Source organism: Engraulis encrasicolus, chromosome 14 (genome assembly GCF_034702125.1).
Source record: "Engraulis encrasicolus isolate BLACKSEA-1 chromosome 14, IST_EnEncr_1.0, whole genome shotgun sequence".
Lineage (NCBI taxonomy): Eukaryota > Metazoa > Chordata > Actinopteri > Clupeiformes > Engraulidae > Engraulis > Engraulis encrasicolus.
The window spans coordinates 39,991,260-40,013,990 of NC_085870.1; the positions used below are offsets into that span (position 1 = coordinate 39,991,260).

A 22,731-nucleotide genomic window follows, 5' to 3' on the forward strand; every position below is an offset into this window, starting at 1 on the left:
GTTGTTATCCCATGGAAAGCAATATTAACTGAAGGCTGCAGAAAATACTCTGGGATGCTTTGACAAAACAATTCACGACTTTCTGCAAAGTAGAAATCTCAGTGTCAAAAGCATCTAAATATGACTGGAGTAGTAGAGTATCAGGAGTTGGTGAGGAAGACCTGTTTTCTTGGCCATGGTCATGATGACCATCATCCACCAGAGAGAGAGAGAGAGAGAGAGAGAGAGAGAGAGAGAGAGAGAGAGAGAGAGAGAGAGAGACAGAGAGAGACAGAGAGAGAGAGAGAGAGAGAGAGAGAGAAAGAGCACCAGCACGCTACGAGGAGTCCCCTTAGCATGCCGCTGTCCAGCTCCATCGTGTCACTTTGAGGCTCCCATTCAGGCCTCCTCAAGCATCTGCCTCGGGCCCACAATGGCCGCTAGTTTATAAACTGTCTGCCCACTCGGCCCCCGAGCCTTTAGTTCCCATTGTTTTGCTCGCCTTAATAAACTTTTTCGAGGAGTTCATCAACTGGCTTTGAATGGACTAGTGCGGCGAGCCCTAAGACACGACATAACAGAAGGTCCTTTCTCTCTCCTCCTCCCTATTCTTTCTGTCGTCCTTTTAAGAGCGAGCTGGTCTGACAATGGAGAGAGCAGCCTGTCACACATCTGAAGAGGGTTTGGCCCCCGACGCACCAAGGAGGGGAAGGGGGGGGGAGAAAAAGCTGCATTCAATTAAAAGAACAAAATACCTCACAATAAAAGGGAAAGGAGACAATTGAATTTTCTTTCTATGCTGAAAGAGAGATGATTCAAGGGCTGCGATATCTTATTCAATAGAAACACACACACACACACACACACACACACACACACACACACACACACACACACACACACACACACACACACACACACACACACACACACACACACAGAGTGAAGCACATTCACAGATAGGGGTATATTTTGATTACTGTGTAAATACAAGGCTGAAAATAAATGCTCTATGGCTCGCTGGTGACAAATGCTCAAATCTTTCATTTTGATGAAAAATAGCCCACACAACAAGACCTTATTGATTATTTTATATTAATGCGTACAATCATTATTTATATTATTAATCGCTGCCACTGGTGATTGTAGGGTTGTCACTTTCAAGATTTCCTCTGACATCCGTTTAGGCAGCACAAATTACTAGGATGCAATAAATGTATATTGGCCATAAGCCATTAATCCACTCTTATACCTTTTAAAGTCTGTGGAAAAATTAGCCAAACTTTAAAGGCCTTAATGAATGTCTATTCTAATTAATTTCATACTCAATTAGAAAGGGACCGCCAGCGTCCACGCATGGTCTGTCCCACTTTGCCCGCGGGGTGAGGCATACAATTGACAAACTAGCAAACAGTGCAAACGCCCCGTCAGTTGCTATTCCAAACCCCACTGTGCGTAACATTATCCCACCTTCCCTCGTCTGGCTCATAACAAAACAAGTTCGTGTGGACTGCCCTGTCCCACCGCCTACTGTTCCCGGCCAAAGCGCGTTATAGCGTCCTAATTGGAGCTGACAAGTTCAGCGCCTCGTTTTCATGAGGGGAAAGACCAGTCAAATTATGATTTCCGAGTCAGGTCTGAGGAGATCCCTGGATAGCGTCCCTGCTGTCAACTCCAGTTTACCGAGTTCAACGTCAGGTTGTCACAATGGAGGGATAACTGGGGTGTCTTCAACTAATTTACGCCTGAATTAAATTATAGCCGATGCTCTCCACTCTCCCACAATAACAGCTATTAATAAGCAATCACCATCAATCAACAAACGTGGTTCTCGAATCCGCTTTTGATTTAGTTACAGATACGTCGATTGCCCATTCTTACACTTGTTGCTGTCTGGTTTAAAAATAATAATAATAATAACAATCGCAGCATGTAGGTTATGTCGTTATAGGCCTTCATTGTACTGTGCCTATGGGTTAATCTAAACACTGTCTGGACGAAATGGGAAAATTACACCTAGGCTACTTAAAAAGAGTTTCGCCTTTTGTCAAATCAGCAGGAGAAAAGTGGCGTGGGATAAGTAGCCTAGCCTACCAAAGCTACAGACTAGGCCTATTCCACCATTGTTAAATAGGCTTAGCGGTCTGGATACATTTTCCTTGCAACACTGAACGGTCAATTTTCATTCAATCAGTTAAGACGGAATCGACTTTACATTTCTTAAAGACATGCCCACTAGTTTTGCATTACTGGATCTCTCAGTCAGTTAACGACGAATTTACCTTCAAATGCACAGATGTCCAAGTTGTTCATAGTCCACGCTTTGGTGATTAAAATAGTTTTTTTTAATGTTTTTTATTGTTAATTAGTTTTGCCGTATGGCAATATCCGTGTCATTCTGTGTTGCCATTACGCGCATTGTATATATTTTTGTTGTAATAAATATGCCATATACCCTATCCAAATAGTAACATGTATGTGTAGGTTACTCGATTTATCATAGTGTTCGGGACGTCCTACCACCATACCGAACATAATCTTTCACATAAGCCTACTCTACCACTTGGATGAAAGTTTTTACGCACGGCCAGGTTAAATGTCCAATATAAAACAAAATCTGATTAATAATAATGACAATTTCGAAATATCACCAGAGGTGTCATTTAGGTCGCCTCACACATGAGGAAAACGGGGAGTTGTTTCCCCATTACACCAGGATGAATTATGCGCGCACACGCTTCGCATCAGTTGCCAAGTAGCGCCCGAGCTCTCCATGGTAAAGGAAGGGTGGCTAGCAGTGGAGCTCGCACATCACATATGGCCGGTGTATGGCTGTACATCTTTTTTATTTTCAATTGAGCTGTTGTGAATGAGTGTGAATATGGCAATGTGCAAAATTATTCCGCATGACTATTTTTCCCACGTCTCATTTTCTTATTTTCTTATTTTATCGGACAACTATCTGACCACATTCATCGGAAGGTCTACACCCAAAATATTACGCATTATGCAAAATACAGGTTACGACATTGTTATTAGCCTTGAATTCAGCCTACTTGCTTATGGGGCTCCCATTCACAGAGACATGGAAAGCGTATTGTTCGATTAGCTTAACTGAGTGTGATTTGGAGCATATCATATTCATCTAATGTGAGCTAGGCTAGTTAGAAATGTAATCCATGCAGGCGGCTGAACATCAATCCACCATACCCTACTCAGTGCCATTAAAGACGACCAAATGTTGCCCCGTGTCAAATCTTCCACTGCTGATTTTTTTTTCCCCTTATATCAGAAAAGGCTCTTGCAGGAGGAACCAGACTGCAACTGCGGGGGCATGAGCTACAATTCTGGAGGTCAGGGAGAGGTCCCCCGATAGAGCTGAAAACCAAATTAAACCACAGACAGTGATAGTGGCGCACTTTCCCCATCAAAACCACTTCTGTTACACGATAGGAAGCCCCCGAGGGCAATACTTCTTCCTTAATTTGTGTCAGCAGGAATTCCCTCCCCGTTTTGCTCGCTTTGTTCCAAGAATCTGCCAAAGCGCCCCTTCCGCTGGATGGTCAGCGCTTTCACTGACGTCCACCACAACCGGCGGTGAGGAGATAATGCAAGCTCACCTATAGCTTGATCAACTTTAATTGTCATTGTCTGTTCGTGGGATCTATGCTCATATGGACTCAATTTCGACAAAGAATTAAAGATAAAATGACGTCATCGACAATGGATACAAACCCAGAATAAAACAATAATTTCGGTGTACACAGTAAATGTTGTGGTGTTAATTCAACACTTACAGAGTTCATTTAAGTCCAAATGGACTCAAATGAACTCTCTAAGTGTTAAATGAGCACTGCAGAATTTACTGTGTAGTTACAGGTTCACCTTGAGTTTTACAGCTGGCACCCCAGTGCGCCAGAAACATTCAGTCCTTCAAACGTGAGGAGAAATTGAATCCTTTAAAGTTATTAAGAGGGGGAGGATTATTCAGCTGCCATTATATATGAAGTAGAAATCCCCATGTCTTCTTCTGTACACTTCAGAATTTCCCCTAAGCAGTCGGAAAAGAGAAGATTGCGCCTTAGAACCCCCACAAGAGATCCCCATGCCATTCTCCTAAGTACCCTACTGGGCTGAGAGCGCATAGATAGAGATAGAGCCTGTCCCACATGGCAAGGCTCGTTTTAATTAACAGACAGAGAGAGTTGAAAACACCACTGTCAGTCTGTAATATGATGAACTCCCATTGTGTTTGTGTCACCGCCAAATGTTTCTGATATGGATAGAGAGCGAACGGATCAAAGTATGTAGTCTGTCATGTTCCCCAGCCGAATCTCCAGTTGGCTCACCTAGTATATAGGCCACTCTGGCATTTAGCCTGCACATTAAAAAAGGGGCTCTGAAACATATACCCAAATCCCCTTTCGTGACAAATTCAGGGACCGCCTTCAGTTCATAGGTCAGAAGAACCGCTGTCTATAATTACACTTTAATATTCCTCGGGACTTATCAAGTCCTCTTCTGCTATTTCAAAGGTTGTTCTTGTAAATTGGTACCAGTTGACGTGTCATTACGTTAACGACTTAACACGTCAAGTTACAGGTCGACCGGCTGTCACGCACAGTTACCGCAGCAGATAACGGTATGGCTACAATAGCGAAAAGTGTCAACAAAACAGACATTTTGGATTGCGCGCACTGACGCGTTAAGCCATTCCTTACATTCCTAGTGGGCCTATTAAAGTCTGACAGCAGATGAATGAACATTCCCGTCGGAAGGGTTAACTATAAAATTCCTTACATTAAAAAAAAATCCACTGGACACTGGCAAACCGTTTTTTTCGTTTTTTTCCTTTTTTTTATAAAAGAAAGGAAAATGTTCAATTTTATTGATTTGGACGCTATCAGGGTGCATTTTACGCCTTTTTAAATAAGTAGGCCTAGGTTAATGATACTTACATTATTGTTATTATTTATATTAGCATATTATAATAGCACTGGGTAATAATAATAATAATAATAATAATAATAATAATAATAATAATAATAATAATAATAATACATGCCATGCTTACTGTGCATTCTTTCTATTATTTGACAAAAGAAATGATTCGGTACGACAGAAACTCACAGAGAAAGAGAGAGAGAGAGAGAGAGAGAGAGAGAGAGAGAGAGAGAGAGAGAGAGAGAGAGAGAGAGAGTGGCGGGAAAGGGGAGGTTAATCCTAGTTTAATGCAGTGATGCGCAACGCATGGTCCGGGCTGTGATGCCACTGTTATCTCTGCCCAACATTTGGGTCTCCCTCAATTTCAACCCCGCCAAATAGCAACGAGAAAGTGCAGATGGAGTGGGTCTCGATGCCCGAGGAAAAATGTTATTAATAGCTAAATAACTTCCCCATACTTTCACTAAATCTCTCTCCCGCGCGCATACTATTCCAGATGGATTTGTTTGAAGTGGTCTCGTGCTTCATTCCCCAGTCCCCTCTCCTTCAGCCTGGCTTTAGACTGCGAAATATTCGTTTTATTTCGATATAAATATAGGCCATAGTAAAGAGGAGAGGGCCGCGAAGGAGGCTGTTCATGGGTGTTTAAACTGCTTAACGTGGTGAGGTGTTGGGGGAACTGTAGCTCGTGGACTAAAATATGTCCGTCCATAGTTGTCAACAGCGAGTGAACTTTATGGTTCCCCGTTCTTTCCCCTTCAAAATGGACATGGTATTAATAGCCCTATCAACATTTGATTCTATTTTGCACAAAAAAAACCCAGAATAAATTGTTTGGAAGCAAATAGCACTCCATTACGCACACGTATCGCTAGCCAGTAGCCATGCTCTTTATATGTTCATCATTACGACAATATGCTTTTGTCTAGTTTGCTTTCTGTAAAGCATATCTCGGAGTTGTCCTGTGGGCCTCTGGTCTCCTTAATTGAATATGCACAGTGAGAGTGAGCCCGAAGCCGCAGACTGTCTGATACCCGGGTATCGCCCCCACTGGCCTATTATTATCCCCGCACAACACGCGCAAATCCCGCCTGGCCTCTGTTTGATTAGATTGAGAACCTCAGGTAATCCTCCGATTTGCTGAAGTGTCCCTCTCCTCAACACCTTCACTGACAGCGGACAGTGCTTGCTTTAGTTATTGCAGATGGCTCACGATAAATGGGCAGACAGGCACAGGCGCTTTTTTGGAGTGGGAGCGCAGGGGTGTGTGGGGATGGAGGAGTGTTGTGTGGCTGCAAATACAATAGCTCCACCAGGTGAGATGAAAACACATCTTCGTCCATCCTCCATTGCCGCCAAGTCGTCCTGAGCACTGTGCGTAATTAAACGTGGCATGTTCCGCGCCTCTGTCCGTGGCGTTCATAATTCGGTTGCGCGCTAATGAGGATGGCAGGTGTAATGGCACTAAACTGTAATTGCGCCACGCCCATGTCAGAGCAAGCACATCAGGTGCATAGGGAAAAGAGAAATGTCTTTAGAAGAGAAAGCAGTGTGAGCAGTAAGCTACACAGGATGCTAAATGTTGTTATTTCACCGGGGGAAAATTAAGACAGCTGTCCTGGTATTACTTAAAATGTCCACAATTCCTGTAAAACCATGTTCTATTTATTACACTCGGGCTATAATGCCTCTTCTGATTCCAGAACATATGGACATTGAAAGATAGCAAGAAGCCAATCAGACTGTAAATATAGCCTATATAATAAATAAATAGGCTAAATAATGTTAAATAAACCAAAAATCTCATGAATTTGTGCCCTGGGCAAGGCAGAGTGAGCCGTTTAAAGATGAAAGTGAAAAGAAATAAAGGGCTCAATTTAATCGGGTTTAAAACCCTTCAACATAACGTTTGTGCTGGAAACCCAGAGAGCGAGGGCTGATTGGGGATAAATGCATTTCTCACCATGCCCGCGAGCTATTAGAGCCCGCTGTAACACAACCGCCCTTTCAGAAGACACCCTTTTCATTACCAACTCTAATAAGTCTTAACATTATTAAACGCCAGGCGGATGGTAAACTGCAACTGGGGAAAATGCGAATCTTTTCAAGAATTAAAACGCACATTTGCTACTTCGCTTTAAACACGAGGTCATTAAGGAGTGATTTGCAGGAATAATTAACATCTGTGGTTTACTAAAAAAAATTCTGCCCGAGACGCTGGTATAACATTCCGGCCAAATTAAAAACTTCAGACGCGCACAAATTTACTGACATACCCCCAATAAACAAATCACATGATAAGATCCATTAGAAGCTGATGCAGCTTGACTCATCACAAGATTAACAAGAGTGACTTGCTATACGAAGGAGATTGTTCAAATGATGTTACTCTCCCACATCAGAAATGCTACTAATCCATTTTTAATCAGATTTCTAGCGTTTGATTCAGCAGAGACCAACAATTAACAATCTTTACAACACTCCAGAGTCAAGAATTTCAGCTTGTGATATTATCAAGAAAATACAAGGTAGGCCTATGAACAAATGGCATGGAAGCATAAACGATGCTCAAAATAAACTATGCACACGTGCCATTTGACATGTTTTAACATTTACAATAAGCATGTAACAATTCAACATTTAGCGGCATTAACACTTCAGTCCATAAACATTTTAAAATTCCTCATCTTTGCAGTGCTGTGCGTCCGGAGTAGATTTCTGCATGGCGGCGCACAGCCCGAGTGCTTCCATATCCCACACCACAGGCAAACAGGCTGTCACAATTGCCCAATTCAATAATAAGCACAAGCCATTTTACAGACTAAAAGAAACGTTTTGCGCAGTCCGGTGTTTGGTCAATTCCAGCAGGCGATTCCTTAATATTACAAAACTATCTACCAGCGGGGCGCACTGAATAATTCATCCGCCTTTATTTTTCCACTTGCTCTTTTGTCCAAACTTTTTTTGCCCTCCCCTTTTTTTGGAGGTTTTTTTGAATAAGACTCATGCAGTCTCTATAACCCTTTTCGCTGCCGTGCTTTCGAGGATTTGCCTTTGTGCGGCAGAGGCCTCTTCGCTTTTGGGAACGGCTTAAATGGCGACGGGGTTTTCTCTCAAGTTCATCTTCAAGTTTGGAGAAAAAAAGACGGAGCTGCTAAGAGCTTTTTGTCAACACCTTTTCACAATCTGTTATTGTCTAACAGACAACCTTTGTCAAGGAGCTTTTGAGCCTGTGTTTGACAGACAGAGAAGCGAGCCTTGTTGGAGTGGACCTATCAAAAATACTTATTTATTTCGCCATCAACGTTTAAAAAAAAAAGAAAAATCGATGAAAATTATGAATTTGTAAACACGCTGCATAGGCCTATAATGGAATTCAGCTGGGTATTTCACACACTCTCTCTCACACACACACACACTCTCTATCTCACACACACACACACACACACACACACACACACACACACACACACACACACACACACACACACACACACACACACACACACACACACTTCAAAGTCTGGCCTGTCCTGAAAAATATTTATCTGTGTAAAACGCTTCTCAAACCAGTCACTTTATGGAGAATAAACATCGCCAGCAGAGCAACTCTATCCATGCAATTCATTTGAAGCCAACTGACAAGTTGCTTCCATTGACATTGATTGTCAAATGGGTCATCTGTCAGCTGTCGTTTAGACGGGTCGTTAAGTGGAGCCGCAGAGGAATCTGTTACACAAATTAATTTACTGGAGCTAAATACCTTACGTCAGAGGCCATATAAATAATTGAGTAAGGAGCTGGATAGAGGAATCTGAACAGCATGAGTAATTACTGGCATTTGCCGAGGAGCCATTTCCTGTTTACAGAAGTCTACCCAAATAAAATAGAGGGTGTTGAGAAGTGCGCGATAGCAGCAGGTAGTGTCCAATAATTCACGGCCTCACTACCAAGTAACACTGCTTTACTTTCATAGATAGGCAGGACTACTTTACACCAACATCAAATAATAATAATAATAATAATAATAATAATAATAATAATAATAATAATAATACGCCTGTGCTACACTAAATAAAATGATAAAAGGCAAATTACCTTTATCTCCGAGTATGCCGTCAATGCTATGTTTGGTTTTCTTCTCCCCGTCGTCATCCTTTTTATCACAATCATCATCGTCATCTTTTTTCCCAAAGCGTGCGCGCAAAACCCGGCTAATAGAGCTCACTGAGGAAGAAGACACGAGAATGCAGCTTTAAGATGGGCTAGCGTGGCAAATGCATATTTTTTCCACTTAAATTCATTAGACTGCCAGAAAGCAATACAAAATAACGGGCATCTTACTAATTAAATACAGTCCAATTGTTTTTCATTTCCAACACATTACAATGTCCCTATAATCACGCGGAAGGCCTAAATATAAAGTGACCCATCCCGATTTCTTTTCTTTTCTTTCTTTTTAAAAAAAAAAAAACGTTTTTGAAATTCCATACTCAAGAGCAACACATAACATCTACAGGTTCAAGCAAAGTTATTACACAAAGTTGTTGAAGTTGGCGGGAGAAAGGAATCAGTGCTTACCGGCTGAGGCCTCACCTGAAGGAACCGTACTTCTGTCGCACACCCCGTCCTTCAGAAGTTTGTCTCGGATCTCCCAGCTAAACATTCCTGGGTTCTCTCGTTTGTATTCCTCAATCCTCTTTTCCACGTCCGGCGTTGCCACCTGCTTTAGGTTTCAAATTGTGCGCCGGAAAGAGAAGATGGTATTTTAATTCACCTACCATTGCTGTGTAGACCAACATAATTAACATTTGAAGCCAAATCAGACCTCACCATTTAATGTTTAATCTATAATGAGCCAAAGTGCCATTCTTGTACAGTTGAATACATGGGGCCTGTCCACCATGACTGACCTTAGGCCCATTGCTGTTAGCACCAAACCACTAGACACCAGGCCACAAAACGTCAAGTAGGACTATCTCCACGATTTACAATTAAATGTCCAATGTTACTGATGTGATGTTCCTCTGTGAAGCTAATAGAACGTGCACTTGGTGGCACCCTTAATCTATAATGTAGGCAACTGTGATTGTGGTGCCCTGACTCACTGCATTAATGACTTGCAACAGGAGGCTAAATGCACTGTGGTTGTTTTAAAGCGGTGTAAACATCAGACCGGTCTCTATGCCCTATGCCTTTACTCACCCTGGGTTTGCTTCCACCTATTGCCCCGGGGCGAATCGAGCCCGTCTCCTGGTACCGACAGAGGATTTTGGACACACAGCCGTGGGAAACTCGCAGCTGTCGCGAGATTACGCAGGGCCGGATGCCGTGGTGGGCCATCTCTACTATCTTGTGGCGGATATGATTTGGCAGCGGCCTTCCATTGATGAAAACTCCACCGAGCTGGTTCACCCGGCCTTGTCCCAGTGGCGTTGATACTGTGTAGTAACAAAGATGCACATTAAAAACACAACAGTGTCATATAATGTTTGTTGCTTTGCCCACGTGTCGATATTCATCACTTTACGCACGCGTAACGTGGCTGCAATATACATTGTACACATTACTGAAGCATACATCATTTCAAATCAAACTCATGACAATCACCAAAAAACAGTGGATAATGGACTGAATTGAATTTCAACATTAATGCGTTTTAAAGTGTGACTTTATTATGTTTTGATCACTATTTATGACAAACATGGTGAATGTTAAGCCAATTGCACCCTTCACTGTTTTTGTCTTTGGGGTGATGCAAAGTTTGTAATATGTGATGCAAAATGTAATAGTTCTCTTTGCATTTAAGCAATTAACAGACTAATTCAGAACCCCATAGCCAAGCTAATGCACAGCCCTGCTGTCCACAAAGAATGCAAATGACACTGGATGTAAACAGCATGCCAATGTCAAATTTAGCATTCAAGAGGCACTAAAGAGTGTACCACTTTTCACCTTAATTATTCGTAGTCATGCTATACAAATATTGATGTGATCCTTTGAGCCATTTCTTAGCTGTGTGTTTTTTCCCCATTTGCTGAATTGGGACACTTGAGCAAATCCTACGGCTTCAGTAACTTACAAAAATCGTGGCTTTGTGCGGTAAGGTAAAGGCCACTTGAGCACGCACTGGCACTGTCTGGGAACAGCTCCCGTGCAATGGGAACTGTGACACACACACACACACACACACACACACACACACACACACACACACACACACACACACACACACACACACACACACACACACACACACACACACACACACACACACACACACGTTTACACGTATAGACACTTGAACACCTATTGTGTCTGATAAGGTAGGCCATTGTAGACAATATTTCTATACACTCTTATTTTGTATTTAAATATTTAAATGTATCTACATGCACGTGAACAGTTGTAAGAACTTGGAGAATTGTAATTTTACTACCAACAATAGGCTATAAGAAACACTACAAGTTTTTGACTGTTCTTTCGTGAAAAGCCTTTGCCATTTGTCTGTGGAAATCTCTTCTCACATTGATATTTAGCCAACCACTGACACTTCCTGACAGTGTTCTTTACAGGGAAAGTCATCGCCTATGAACATATTCTACTATGCTGTCCATTCTAAAAATGGTGTATACCCATGATGATTTAACAAAGGCACGACCCTGTGTCGAAAGGATAATTTGAGTTGGGAAAAGTTAAAAGCAGACACATAATTGTGCATTCTTCTAGGCCATCTGTGAACGCACACATCCCTCTATTTTGTATTATGCGTGTCTTCAGTTGTCCGCATACCTTCCAAAGGGAATCCAGTTCTGGGATAATTCTGGCCTGGGGCTGGACGCATCATTCGTGGTACTGTTCCTGGTAAAGTAGCCATTCCAGCTACTTCAGAAAAAATCGGGAAACTACGCCAAATAAATCAGTCTCACCAACAGGTCCACAATTAATCTTGGACGAACTGCGTGCCCCTCGGGAAAGTAAACAAAGCGCCAACCATTAAAATCGAAACTCCAAGCAGAAAATCCGGTACACCATACCCCCGTCAAAAATTGAAGGAAGGAGAGAGAAAAAAAGTACAAGTAGGTGGTCAAGTACTTAGCAGCCAGTCTCCAAGAAAAGAAGGGAAAACAACTCTTGCTGCAAGGTGCAAATGCAGGGAAAGTGTGTTGAGCAAAGTCGTGCGTCCTGCACTCACAAAAAAATCGGCTTGAGCATTCGTTATATTTTTATTCTTTTGTCGTGGCACTGTGGGTGCTCGGCTTTAGATTTGACAACAACGTCTGTTGGCTGGATGGGAGTAGTTTAAAGTGGCTAACTTTGGAGCACGTTGGAGGAGGAGGCAGCGGAGCACACCGATAGGCTCGGTGGCCTTTCTTTTATTCATGATTGAGGGAGAGGGTATAGCCACGGACCGGTCGACCAATGGCAGCTGCTTTGGAGGGACGCAAAGTCACATTCCGCTCGGAAAGCGTTGCGTCACCCCCATCATGCAGCCAAACTCAAATAATAAAATCACACAAATGGGACCCTTTTTGTCCCTTTTTTTGCAGCGAGGAAGAATAATGATTGGTGAGTGCACTAGCTTCTAGTGCATGCATAACTTTCAAAAACTTAAAGTAATACATATGCATAATCTCACTGCCAGTGTGTGCGTAAATCTTATTTTATTGAACACAAATTCATTTTTTATCAATGCATTTGATTTCTCTTGAAGGTTTTGCCTGGATTGCAGGCGTGTATCATCTAACTATATTCAGTGTTCCCTTTCATTCTAATGAATTGACAAATCAGATAAATTCACGTGTCGTTCAGAATAATACTGATTGGTTTTAAAAGTCAATCGTTCGGTCATTTGAATATAATTTAATTTCCCACAAAACATAAACGCTCAACATAGCTTACTTTTTACGCATGGCAGCCATAATGACAGGTACCCTATGACCTGACATTTGATCCTGACACTGAGGTCATAGTTCCAATATCATGCAAGAAAGCGTGCAATAAACAGCGTAAAACAACCATTTTATAATTCATTACAGTGGTGCGTAATGACACGTATGGAACCACTGCGTCTCTTTTACGCACGATATTAAGAACTCGTTTAGAAGATGGGAAACCGAAAAAATAAATTTAAAATTGTCTACCCACCCAGCAAATATTGACAATATATTCAGCAGTCTTTCATACTCCCTGCATTAGAAATTTAGCATAGCCCACTGCAAGAAACGGAACGTGTTATTTGCGTGTCGTTATGTATTAACCATTAATCTATGCAAAATACAAACAATATTTTAATGAGCAGAGCTGTCAAATTAATGTTGCATCTCGGTTAGCTTATGCCGAAGCATCTTTTACACTGAGAACGTAAAGAGTTTTAACTGAAAGGATTTCCAATTGACTGAGTTCGGTGGCAAAGCTGGCAACAGATGTCAAACCTGTGGTGGAACAGCTCTTACAATAACAAATAGCCCTTGGACAAACTGTAGTAAGAGTACATGATTCAGCTTTATCGTGGAATGAGAAAAGTCACATATGTTGAATGGACGGGCCCCGTGTGCCGGCTCTGTGGGCCCGCCGCGCATAGAAAATTGTGTGACAATTGCCGTGGAAAACACTCCTGGAGGAAGGCAATTTCACAAATAATTTCTACAACAATTAGGGAGTGTGGAGGGGTGAAATGGCGATTTCACATGCAGATGCTGTGGTGGGGAGGAACTGGTACCCAGCCGTAGTACCCTGACCCTCTCCCGCTTTGGTTTGCTTCACATGGGCTGGGGAGGCACAAAGAGCCCGGCTCAACCTCCTGGGAGGACTTGGCGAGCCTTGGATTAAGTCGAGCATCAATCACGTGAAGCCAAACAAAGGCGTTTTCCAGAAAACGGACAGCTTTGATGGAAAACTCTGAGCTCGCCACAGGTTTATGAAAAACTGTCCAAGCTATATCATCAGGCCCCTTTGCCAGGCAAAGTGCTATAGCTACTCACGGTGCTCTTTCTATTCATACAGAGAGAGGGGGGGGTGAGATCAGTACAAATTGGGAGCCCAGCAGCCCACGTCCAGAGATCTGATTTATTATTTATGTTTTTACAACATTCCCTAACAACACGACATTGTATAGAATTTACACAGAGAAATAATTCTGTTAGCGGGGCAATATTTTGCGCGCAATCACCTACCACGTTGGTATAAGTGTCGCCACACTTTTAGCAGAGGAGCCAGCAGGGACTAATTAGCCTATTACTTGAGTAGCAGTTTGAGTTTTTGCCACCCTCGCATCTCCGGATTTTGAGGAGGATATGTTAAAGTAACAACCTGCTGATTGTTGAATGGGCTACAAATGATAGATGCGTGCTCATTCCTGCGTCGAGCTTTGTGTAAAGTTATTGACAGTAGATGCACGATTGCAAGCCTTTGGAAGCGCTCCGGGTTCTCTCCAAATTACCCTCCATAATATAAGGTGTATTACACCGCAAGTATTTTGTCAGCAACACTCTTTTTTTAAGTAGCCCTATCTGTAGGCCATACGCACTGGCGCATTTGATGCAATTTCTCGGAAATGTGGAGGTGCCTATAGGAAATTGCATCTCTGAAAAGTGTTACATGATATTGCATAGAAGTGAGGATTTAAGAACATTTCAGAATCACGAGGAAAAAGTCGGTTCAGATATTGTTATGCCTTCAATCACACCACACCAAGTTATACACAATGATTGTTATGAAAACAAGACGTAGCCTGTTGGTTTCAATATCCGGAAGAGTTAGCAGAGAATTGGGTTAGAAAAAAGTTCTCACACAAGTTCAGTGTTTTTATCAACGAATAATTTTGATTACTTAAAGGGACACTGTGTGAGATTTTTAGTTGTTTATTTACAGAACTCAGGCTGCCCATTCACTAATGTTACCTTTTTCATGAATACTTACCACCAGCATCAAATTCTAAGTATTCACTCTGACTGGAAAAATAGCATTTTTCATACATGAAAAGGGGGATCTTCTCCATGGTCCACCATTTTGAATTTCCAAAAATAGCCATGCCATTTTTAGCTGCAAAAAAATACTGTACCTGGACCATACTAGAAAATATTTGTTTATTACTTAGTAAACTATCAAATTTGGCAATAGGCAGCCCGGTTTCAATGAGCAGCATAGTTGCAGTACCTTTTTTGACCATTTCCTGCACAGTGTCCCTTTAAAAAAAAGATAAAAGACGGTTGCTGAATTCCAGATCACATTCTGTGATTAATTTTGATACATCAGAATGACAACTGATGGAGAATCCACATAGGCTACGGGTATGGAAATAATCTATGTGACATACTACAAGTATAGCAGATTTTTGTCTACGTGACTTTTACAGTATCACAACGCATGTGTACAAAATGAATGCATAGGGTATACCAACAATAAACAGCACTGTTTTGTGTGGTGCATCCAATCACAAACAGATTGCAAAAACGTCCGGCTCAAGCTACAAATACATGGGGTTAAACTGAAATGAATTATGCTTGCACATGTCCATCATGAGTGGGTATGATGGGCTCCTTCATAACACCCGTCAGATTGGCATATGATAACATGGGCCTAGTTGGTGTCTGAGTATTAGGCGTAGGTCTCTTGACCCTAGTATTACGTGTTGAAAAACTCATTTTTCAGTAAACACTGTATAAGTGGATATAAATATATAACATATAAAATGTTCATGTCTGTGTACCCCCCCTTTCCCTCCCCCCCTCTCACACGGGCACACACACACACACACACACACACACACACACACACACACACACACACACACACACACACACACACACACACACACACACACACACACACACACACAGCACACACACACAAGCACAGCTGGAAGAAAAGCCCTTGACTGCATAAAGAAATGCATTGCTGTTTTGTTGGTGAAAATGCCATAGTGACTGATATCGCTGTTGCTTACAGGCACGGGGCTTTGATAAACGCCAGCTTGCTTAAAGGTAAAAGCTCCAGATCTTAACCCCTTTATGTCTGCTTACAGCAGGGCTACACACACAAACACACACACACACACACACACACACACACACACACACACACACACACACACACACACACACACACACACACACACACACACACACACACACACACACACACACACACACACACAGGCGCTTTGCTCCAAACTTCTTAAACACTCCTCTCTTCAGATGCTGCCTGCCTCCTCCCAATCTTATCTTGATCAGATGTTTCGTCTTCAAACACTTCCCTACATAGCCTCACAATATTTGTGACATGGCAATTAACAATGTCCTACTCCGCTCTTAGGTGAATGCAATCATTTCTCTGCAAAGCAAGCCTATCTGCTTTTTGAATCAAAGTGGTGTCTTTCTGATGTTTTGCCATTCATGTCTGAGTACACAAAAGACACATTATTATAATGGGGGACTAAAGAGAGATTAAATGCAGATCTTTTTTTCAAAGCATGTGGGGGAAAAAAGAGATTAAAAAGCATCTTTTTCAATCCATTATAACAGACATACTGTCTGCATCAGTTTGCAGGAATTAATGCATGGCGAAATTATTATGTTTTCTTCCATGGTTCCGCAAAACATTTTCCTGTTTAATTTGCGAGTGTTTGTGAGACAGACAGGAAGTCAGACAGACAGACAGACAGACAGACAGACACACACACACACACACACACACACACACACACACACACACACACACACACACACACACACACACACACACACACACACACACACACACACACACGTCCCTGCCTCTACAAAACTGAGCAACAATGACAGACCTTTTCAAGTACACAGATACTGGCGGTTAGCACATTTTAAGAGCACTACAACAACAAAGGCAATACACAAAGCTTTTCATCGTTAACACAAGAGCACCGGTTTAGTAGCTGTTGACCTCTGACTCACTGTAGTTAGAGCACGCGCGCACACACACACACATATACACAGACAGACATACAAGCCAAAAATACAGACACACAGATCACCTCACGCATGCACATGGAGATTAGCCTGGGAACTCCCATACTGCCATTAGTTCTACACAATCGTTTCAATCTGAAACTTGTGATTAGGTCTGGTGTTAACCAGGCAACATGGAGACATATACACACAGAGATCACCTAAAAAAATCTCATGCGGACACAGACACACACACACACACAGACACACAACGACACACACAGACACACACACACACACACACACACACACACACACAGACACACACACACACACACAGACACACAACGACACACACAGACAGACACGCATGCATGCATGCACAGACACAGGCACAGACACACACAAGCACACACACACACACGCAGACACACACGCACAGACACACACGCACAGACACACACACACACACACACACACACACACACACACACACACACACACACACACACACACACACACACACACACACACACACACACACACACACACACACGTCCCTGCCTGGTGCTGACTGACTGACTGGCGCTTGTTATATAGCTTGCAGAAGCTGCCATGCCCTGCTCCTCCTCACATCTGCTGGGAATTACGTCAATGTGTTATTGCTTCCTTCTGGGAATTATTTGATCAGGACACCGAAGGAGGCGCATAAAACGTCTTGTAAGCGGAGAGGGCCACTGCTTGCTTTACCTTACACTCCCATTAATCATGAGCAGCACGTCGGGAGAGGGCCAGAGAGATTCCTATCTGGCGGCCGGCGACACACGAGGATGGAGATGAGACGGGATGGCATAGGGAGCGCTGCACTCCAGCTCTGTCCTTGTCGCTCACACACACCTCGAGACGTGGCACCGCTCAAAGCCACTTTGAGATCCATCATCAGAATGGTCAGAAGCAACAGGTGGCACTGGGAGATCTGTAGCGGAGTGGAGAGAATAGAGACAGAATAGATTGGGAGCATTTCACTGAAGGCAAAGAAGATTTATATTCTACCTGTACATGTTTTTCCTATTATGGATGTGTAATTGCAACACAAGGGAATCAAAACTATAAAACCTGCAAAACAATTTATCAGACATCCCTGCTTTGGTTTAGATTGATAGATGAATGATAATCTCTTTACAGGCATTTTAAATACACACTTGGCAGATTTAAAAGTGTGTGTGGGCTTTTTCAGTTACTATATGTGGTGCAGATTTGCAGAACAAATGTCAGACATCATTTGCAATACCTTCTGTTCTTACTTTATACTGTATGTGAGCAATCATAAATGCATAAAGCAATGAACTGCTATGGAGAAGTTGCTGAAAAACAATTTGGTAACACTTTATAGTAACTACCTATTCACAGCTTTATAAACACTTTATTAACATTCAATAATAATTAACATTTAACAAAGCATTTACAAATATTTGTAAATGAGTAATAACCAAACTACGACTGCACAATGGAGTGGTTTCATGCCTTCTGGTCTTTTGGAGGAGAAACTTCCAGGACCGATGCGACTGCGCTGTGTCTACTATGTTAGCATAGTATTTCTTGCCGAAACATTTGTAAACATTTTGTTGATAATTAGTTCATTATTTATAAAGTGTTTATAAAGCTGTGAATAGGTAGTTATTCTAAAGTGTTACCAACAAAATCACTTTTTTGTGAAACTGAAATTAAAATTGGATATAGACAGAACACAGGATTCATTTTCATACTGAGCCATATTGGACAAGAATCTGCACCATTTTGGACAGCAACCCTTGTCATATAAAATGACAGACTGATGAATAAGATTTTGATTATCAAAATTTCCACACTAAGACCAATGTTGCTAAGACTGTGGACAGCCGATGGTACAAGGTCACATGTGGTGTTAGATTGTCAAGTAATGTAGCCTTTTCCGTTGCATTCCACAATCCATCTAGGACCTCAACCCAACATCCAGCCCAAGTCATTGTCTGCTTTATCTTACTTATCATTGACTGCTTTAGCTTTTACAAACACTAAATGCAAGCTTATGGAAATACAACAAATACTCTTCAGTTTTATCTCTCATTCTTAAACTGAAGGATGCTTGCTTTATTTCTTTAAGGAGGAGTTCAGACTCATATTACAGCATGAATCAGCATTTTGCTCCAGTGTAGCGATGCAGTAGGCATCCTCCCAAAGTCCTCTGTGGAAGCATTTAAGATACGCAAGCATAGGCTACTTGGTGAAATTACATACCGGTAGTAGAACACGAACAAGTTCACAAAGTAGGTTTTCAGGTGCAAGCGTATTTAGTAGGTAACTCAAGATACAGAGGAACACATTTAGAATTGCTCCATTGATGATTGTGATTTGTTTTATTACAGATGACTGTGACCATACTACGCCTACTAGAGAAGTGGGAGAGCAGTAGGGATGCACCAATACCGATACTGGTATCAGTATCGGCACCCGATACTGCTCATTATACTCGTACTCGTACTCGTACTCGTCAAGCACTTGCCGATACCAGGAATGATACTGCTATTACACAAAACAATGCAAAATCTTGTCACATTCTGTGGACTTGAAAGCAGCATGGAAAAAAGTGCCACCTCATACATTTACTAACATTTAAATCTACATGGAAATGGACAAAACAAGTATCACAGGTGGAAAAAAGCAAGGTCATGCATTAATTTTCATTGTATTTTGGTGGTAAAAGGTATCGGTATCGGTATCGGTATTCGGAATCGGCAAGTACACACATTAATGTACTCGTACTTGTATCGGTTTTCAAAAAAGTGGTATCGGTGCATCCCTAGGCTGTCAATAGCAATCTGGTGGAATGTGTGTCATAAGAATCCTATAACTTTGGACTCAGTTGTTATGGGCAAAATACATCATGAGCATCATTGGAAAATGATAAATTATTGGCAAAATAAATGCCATTCAAACAGCGTGTATGATTAATACAAGGGACTACACAAGATGTATGCTGCATATAATATATATATTATATAGTATTTTAATAATTAGATGTGTCCTCCACAAGCTCCACAAAGATACAGTTGCACACCAAGTGAATCCTGGTTGTTATTGTGGCTAAAGGAAGCGGGAAGCTGCAGCATTTCAAATAATTACTCTACAAGCAAATCCCAAAACAGATTCAACCCTTAAAATAATGTAACAAAAAAGAGAAAAGGGAATGCTTCACTGGGTCCTGTATCCAGTTAGTAAAAAAGGGTGCTCATCAAAAAGAACTTGAGCGTCCAAACTTCCATGAAAAGATAAGAAACACTATTTGAGGCACTCCTTACGTAGTTAAAAAGCCTTTATTAAATACTGGCTACATGCATGTAGCCAGTATTTAATAAAGGCTTTTTAACTTTAGTAAGGAGTGCCTCAAATAGTGTTTTTTACCTTAAAATAATGTCTTTGAAACCATGGCAGTGGTTCATCAACTCATACTGTTGTAAGGGAAAACAACACTTCTGAATTCACGCCACAGCCATCCATAATGAGCTACACTATAACAACACTATGTGGGTTTGTAAAAACAATGGATGCACCCTGGATATAAACTCCAAAAAATATATATACTTTCTTACTTAACAAACAGCGACGTTGCAGTCCACCAGTGGGATTGACCAAAGCATTGTTGTACGGTACATGTCATTTTTTGAATCAGTGTGCTGAACATTCTCTCACATTACCGGCTACTACAATTTTATGGCACCTGGATTACTGTTTTTGTGAATGTGTGCACCCTTACCTCCCACCGCTTTATAAAACAGACCATTCTGATTGTGAATGAGACAAACGAAAGACGAACTGTACGGTGACCGACTAGAAAAGGCTTTATAGGCTTTAGAGTGTTACTTTAGCAAGAGGATGAGAAATATACAGCAAATATAATGTTGGGGATAGGAAGTGTCATTATGAGCCTCACAATACTCAATAAAGTGACGACAGAAGTTGATGTGTTGATTATTTTGGCCCATGATCATAACACATTGTATAGTACAATTCTGTGCACATGGTTTCTGCAAGCTTACTGTGCATCATAAACTCATACTTGCTTCTCTGCTCTTTCAAGTGCACGTTAGGACTCTGTGTGAAAGGATTGTGCAACTTAGCTTCTGGAAGCTTCCACCAAAGAATAGCCCATAGCGACGGACTAGGAACACGCGCTGTACCTCGGTTGATTCCAGTGGAATGCCAGGCTTCATGGAAATGTTTTCAACCACATTCTGTTGCAGCATCACCCCTGAAACATAGAACATATTGAGAATCTTTGTCATCTTTTGATTTTCACACGCTATAAAACACAATCCCTCAGTGTCCGTGTGCCACTATGATCACACACATTCTGGCATATAGTCATTGTGTGATATACTATACTGTATGTATAAAGTTATAGAGGCCTTAGTTAACGCATTGAGAAGTGTAGGCAGCACTACTAACTTTAGTAACTAGCAGGGTTGGAAATAAGCACCCGTCTACCTGCCAAGGACGGGTAAATTTCAGGGGTGATGGGTACATTTTTCGACCCACCAGTCACTTTGATTGGTAAAAATAGCTAGTGACTGGTAGATTTTAAAATCTACCTACCACAGTGACTGGTGGGGGAAAAATTAAGTTCCACTCCTGGTAACTAGTAGTCTATATCTAGCACTGGGTATCCCCAGTGGGAAAACCCATGAGTGATCCCTACCCACACTGTGTAAGCTTAGTGCAGCCGAGGCCCATTTTAGCGTTAGAAAAGACAACATGAAATAATGCTGATGATGGTGGAATTTCCATTGGATAACACACATGTCCACCAAAGTTGAATGACGGATGCAGATCCCGACTCCTCAACAGCCAACTCAGGGACATGAACATGCAGATGTGCACTCCTTCTGCCATCATGCATTTATGGAAGACATGCCTTCACAATGCTAGACTGTGTCTTCATGAAGACTGAGAGAGGATGTACTCTTTGCACCAACGAAAGACTCCACTTTCTAACCTTCCGGAGTGATTTTACGAGACATGCAAAGACTTAAATGAATACGCAGGCCATATTGATTTCAATACGTGGCAGATACAGACGGCAAATGACGGGATAGACTTTTATCGCATGCAGAACAACAAGGGCAAACGAGACAGGTTCCATCCCTGCCAAGAAAACTCTTATCACCCAACAGCAGACCTCACCTGTTCCCTCCACTTAAAAGCGCTGAAACAGAGAGGGAGCAAGAGAAAAAAAGACAAAAACACACAGTCTATTTAAACTGTGGGACACAGATAAAGCCTCCCGCTCTGCTCTGTGTGTGCTTATAGATGCCTTCGGGGCTAAGGACTTTGATGAGGTCATGTCTGCCCTTCAAATTTGGCAGAGGGATACAGGGGAGATGGGTGTTGTTGACGGGTGGGTGTGGGTGATGTGCTTTTTTCCCCTGCTCTGGTTACCTTCTAAATGGAATTCAAAGTACACGACAAACACAGCCTAGGATGGGTCTAATGAAAGATTACAAGACACGCTTATACAAGCTCGCAAGAGAGCGACAACTATGGCCTTTCATGACAAAACTTCTCAATAGCTTTTAATTATTTTCACTCTTCCTCACTTTGTTTTTCTCTCTCTTTCAATGGATAACCTCATTTTAAACCAAACTTGGGAGAAGCTTGAATTTCTTATCAGTGTCACATTGCAAAGGAGTGAAAACTATGGCTTCCAAGAAAAAGACAATTGTTTTTAATTATTTGTCTGTGCATGTATTTCTTAAACAGATGACCTTGTGTTAACAGAAGCCTGTATTCCTTATCAAGACTGACAAGTTAGTCTAAAACAGCTTGCTATAGCAGCAGGGAATCG

At 41.8% G+C, this 22,731-nt stretch overlaps 1 protein-coding gene across 2 annotated transcripts in view; it reads right to left on the reverse strand.

The window, feature by feature from the left end:
* pax7a (paired box 7a) overlaps window positions 1–12,206 on the reverse strand; it is an 84,371-nt gene extending 72,165 nt beyond the window's left edge. Inside the window, exons 1-4 of one of the 2 annotated variants that reach the window (XM_063215728.1) lie at window positions 11,716–12,206; window positions 10,129–10,364; window positions 9,520–9,649; window positions 9,022–9,150 (exon numbers count right to left, since the gene is read on the reverse strand). In XM_063215728.1, coding sequence (XP_063071798.1) covers window positions 9,022–9,150; window positions 9,520–9,649; window positions 10,129–10,364; window positions 11,716–11,800 — 580 coding nt within the window. In that variant the 5' untranslated portion in view covers window positions 11,801–12,206. Of the gene's footprint in view, window positions 1–9,021; window positions 9,151–9,504; window positions 9,650–10,128; window positions 10,365–11,715 lie in introns of both variants that reach the window. The other variant, XM_063215727.1, reaches the window with a different exon arrangement.
* Between the last annotated feature and the right edge of the window lie 10,525 nt (window positions 12,207–22,731).